This window comes from Gossypium hirsutum, chromosome D02 (genome assembly GCF_007990345.1).
Source record: "Gossypium hirsutum isolate 1008001.06 chromosome D02, Gossypium_hirsutum_v2.1, whole genome shotgun sequence".
NCBI classification, from domain to species: domain Eukaryota; kingdom Viridiplantae; phylum Streptophyta; class Magnoliopsida; order Malvales; family Malvaceae; genus Gossypium; species Gossypium hirsutum.
Window position 1 is genome coordinate 43,502,149 of NC_053438.1, and position 4,286 is coordinate 43,506,434.

Sequence of the window (4,286 nt, forward strand, 5' to 3'; positions counted from 1 at the left end):
AATGTTCTAAAAATATCCTAAAAATGAAAACATATTTACTTAATTACAAACAATTAATTCAAGAATTATCACACTCTCAAACCTGAATCATTGCATATGTATGAATACGTATGAATGCATGAATTTTCGAAAACACAAAATTTCCATATATATACTACTAAACCATCTACCATATATTCTATACCTCCATTCTCAACAGTCTTCTACTAAAAAACAATTTGTTCAAGTTTTATGAGCTTTTTTAGCAAATAAAGTGAAGAAAATATTTCCTAAAAATAAAAGTTCCTAAATAATTATGCAATTTTGACTATAGCAGACCTTTCCCAATGTATTTAGGCTATCTTTCCTCTAAATTCAGTTTCTCTATTCTCACTTATTCTGTTATTTCAAAACTTTAATTGCAAACATTATTTATTTTTTCTAGGGAATTCATCTTGCCACATGGTTTCTTTACTTAACAATCTCAATGAATCATACACTAGATTGCCAGGTAGCATATCATGCCACAATTTGAATGTAGTTTACTCATGGAGCTAAGGCTTTTAACTTAGAAGATGGATGGAGCAAACAACCACCTCCTTAGCTAATCAGCCTAGAACTACAGTGGAGTGTCTTTAAATCATTATTATTATTACAAATAATAATAAATTTTTTACTCACTCTTATTCAAACTTTTTTTTTTATCAATAATACTATAAAGCAAACAAAGCATTACTAACCTACTTAACAGTTTCAAAAATTGTAGTGTAAAACTATTGACATGGTATTCCTTATTATTCATAACCAAATTATTGAATTTAGGTTCAAGAAATTCTAAATGCATTAAAAGAACCCTACTACTGATTAATTTTAATGATGCTTAAGTTGTTCTGCTTTTAGGAATCAATTTTCAAACAACTACCCTAAGCTAAACATGCTTAATCAACTATCACAACTTTCTAAATTAATCAAAGAGATATTCTCCTCATTGAACATCACCGATAACAATATACTCAGCATAGTCTGACAGTTATTTGCCATCTATATGTACTAGCAAAATGAAAGAAAAAATGAATGAATATTAAAACATAAATCTATTGCATGTTATATTTACAACACAACACACCTCAAACCTAAAGGATGCATTGTCCTCAATGCATGAACAATTAAACATGAAAAAATCTCATGACAACTAAATATTAATGCATGAAACATATGGTATAAAATGAAAAAAAATACTTGCAAATAAAAAAAAAGCTTGGAAGGAATTGGGTTACTCTAATTAGGTTGATTTTATAGCAGCGCGTTTGTAACACGGTTGCCTGTCCACTTCACTAGCATCAGCTAGAACTGATTTCCCAACAGCTCGCTTGTAGCGCTTCTTTTTTAGCTAGTTGATTGGCACCTCATCTTCATCATCAATATCTAACTTTGTGAGATCATTAATCAATTGATCAACCGCATGTTCTTGCTCTGTCATAGTTTTCACGGTCTTGAAAACTTCGGCATGTTCATCAAAGTCGTCAGATAACCCATATTATGCATTAATTGTGTCTTCATCGAACATCACCGAGACACCACACACATATATAAAAGTATTCTTAGAAGAGGTGAGATGAGCATAAAATTCATTCACTATCTTAGTGAGAATGTCATCCGGGTGGAGATAAAAGATTTGCCACCCATGCTTCTCCATGACTGAAGAGATCGCTTCAGAGTAGCCCATAAAGGGGGCAACTTGGAAAAGGAAACCTTTTTCCATGCAAAGTAGCCTCTTTGATATGTTTTGGGTATAGTTTTCTTCCGTGATTTTACTAAAGAATGTCTTCGGGTGCACAGAGATAGAAGAAGATGTTGCTAGGCAAGCAATGAGAGAAAATAATGACTAGAAAATGAAAATGGTGAGACCTTTACAGTTTTATGGAGTAACAATAGAGAAGGGTGAAGAAGATGAAACGAAAAAGAAGTGAATCGATTAAGGTAAAATGTGAGAGAAAATATAGCAATGATGTGAGAGATAAGATTAACCTGAGATTGTGCCTTGACATAGAAAAAAGAAAATTTTAGCAGGAAAAAAGAAAAATAATAGACAAATTATTAAATAAAAAATTAACTAATTTATTAAATGGGCTGATTTCTACAAACCTAGGCCATAATGTGCCTAGAACAAAAGAAAATAACAGTTTAGTAAACTAATTGAAGAAAGTAAACAAAGAAATTTAAAACAAAGTAAATGAATAAAACAATGTAGGAAAGAAATATTAAGCAGCTTGAAAACTGATGGAATTTTTATCACGAATTATAGGAGCTCCAAAGTAATGCTTTAATCGTTGGCCATTGACTTTGAAAGTAGAACCAATCTTGTCATCTTTGACTACTACATCTCCATGAGAATAGACATGCAATATCTCAAATGGACCAGACCAACGAGATTTTAATTTTTCAGGAAACAATTTAAACCTGGAATTAAATAACAAGACTTGTTGTCCAGGTGCAAATTGCCGTGGCAAAATCTTGTTGTCATGCCATCGTTTACTCTTTTCTTTGTACAGCTTGGCATTCTCATAAGCTTGTAATCTGAATTCTTCCACCTCATTCAACTCCAATAGGCGATTAGTACCAGTAGAACTCCAATCCATATTCAATTTCTTAATTCCCCAATATGTCTTATGTTCAAGTTCAATGAGCAAATGAAAGGGTTTCCCATACACTAGCTAGAAAGGTGAAATCCCCAATGGTGTCTTGAATTGTAACACCCTTAACCTGCATCCATCCCCGGAATAGGGTTACAGAGCATTAACAGAGTTTTCATTTCAAAGCAAACAAAAAAATTTTAAACATTATAATTCATATCATTAATCATAGCTAAACCAATCTATGACATGCATACCGTCCCTTAAACGAGTCATCGAGGCCCTAAAAACACATTATAAACAAGTTGGGGCTAAATTGGAAACTAATAGAATTTTTAAGAAAACAATAAAAATTTTCAGAACTGCAGGGGTCACACGACCGTGTGACTCTCAAGGCCAAAGGAAAAACCCATGTCTCAGGCCATATGGACATTCGAAATAGGGACACACTGTTGTGTCCCAGCTCATGTCTGTGCCCGTGCAACATGGCCAGGCCACACGCCCATGTACCATGCTGTGTACCCTTCGAAATGGCCTCACACGCCCGTGTGCCAGGCCGTGTGCTAAGCTGCACAACAGCCTGACTTGCAACCCTATGAAAGCTACAAGGGACACATGGTTGTGTCTCCAGACACACGGCTAAGACACACGTCTGTGTCTTTACCGGTGTTGACGAAAAATAGGTCATTTCAAAGCCACTTTTCTCACCCATTTATGCATACACCTACAATCACTTTTGCACAAATAAACAAGCCATCAAAATGCAACAAGACCATGCATAATCAAACTATTCAAATGTGGTACATTTGCATACAACCAATATGCCCAAAGGGCACCTCAATCTCAACACCTAAACATGTATAACCATATACTCAAATTGGCCAAAATGTTCGCTAACTTCAAACTAAGTTTACATCAAACACATACCATTTGATTTACCTATCACTACCACACCAAATAGTACAAAATGAGCCATTCAACAACTAGAACCAATGGCCATAGATGTCATTTATAACAAATGTACCAAATCACCACATTCAAACATATCACAAGAAATTTATAATTTTCATTTTAAACTACTATTCCATCTTTAATTTTTCAAGCATCAAGAACCAAGATGTCAACCACTTTAAAGGCAAATATTTACATACCAAAGCAAGTTTCATATCATCACCCAAAAAGTCATAAACCCAAGCCAAAACAAATGGCTATTTCAACAATCAAAATACCTATACATGCCATTATAACCAAACTTAGGAACATGCAAAAGTAGCAATATAGCTGATGGATAGTGTGATATAACTCCGACAAGCTTCCAACCCGAACAAGCTTCCGAATCACTATATAACGCGAAAAAATAACATAGGGTAAGCATAAATGCTTAGTAAGTTCGTATAATGTAAAACACAGCTTACCATTTCAATACATAATAAGTAAGTTAAACATGTCATAATCCAACCACAACTTGGCCAAAGCCTAAGCATGTACACCAAACATGTTAGCCATTTAATCATTTAACATAGGCAATATAATCATGGATGAACACAACATTTAATCATGTATCATTTGCATATATCATCCATTCCAACTCTCAATATACCATGTATCACCATTTCAATGAAAGTCACATATGTCCATGTCTTAGTTCGTATCGAACTCTTACCATTTCCTTTC

At 33.9% G+C, this 4,286-nt stretch overlaps 1 protein-coding gene across 1 annotated transcript; it reads right to left on the minus strand.

The window, feature by feature from the left end:
* Positions 1–2,240: 2,240 nt before the first annotated feature.
* Positions 2,241–2,618, minus strand: LOC107907643 (uncharacterized). The gene has a single exon (XM_016834983.1). The coding sequence runs from the start codon at positions 2,616–2,618 to the stop codon at positions 2,241–2,243; it is 378 nt and encodes a 125-aa protein (XP_016690472.1).
* Positions 2,619–4,286: the final 1,668 nt, after the last annotated feature.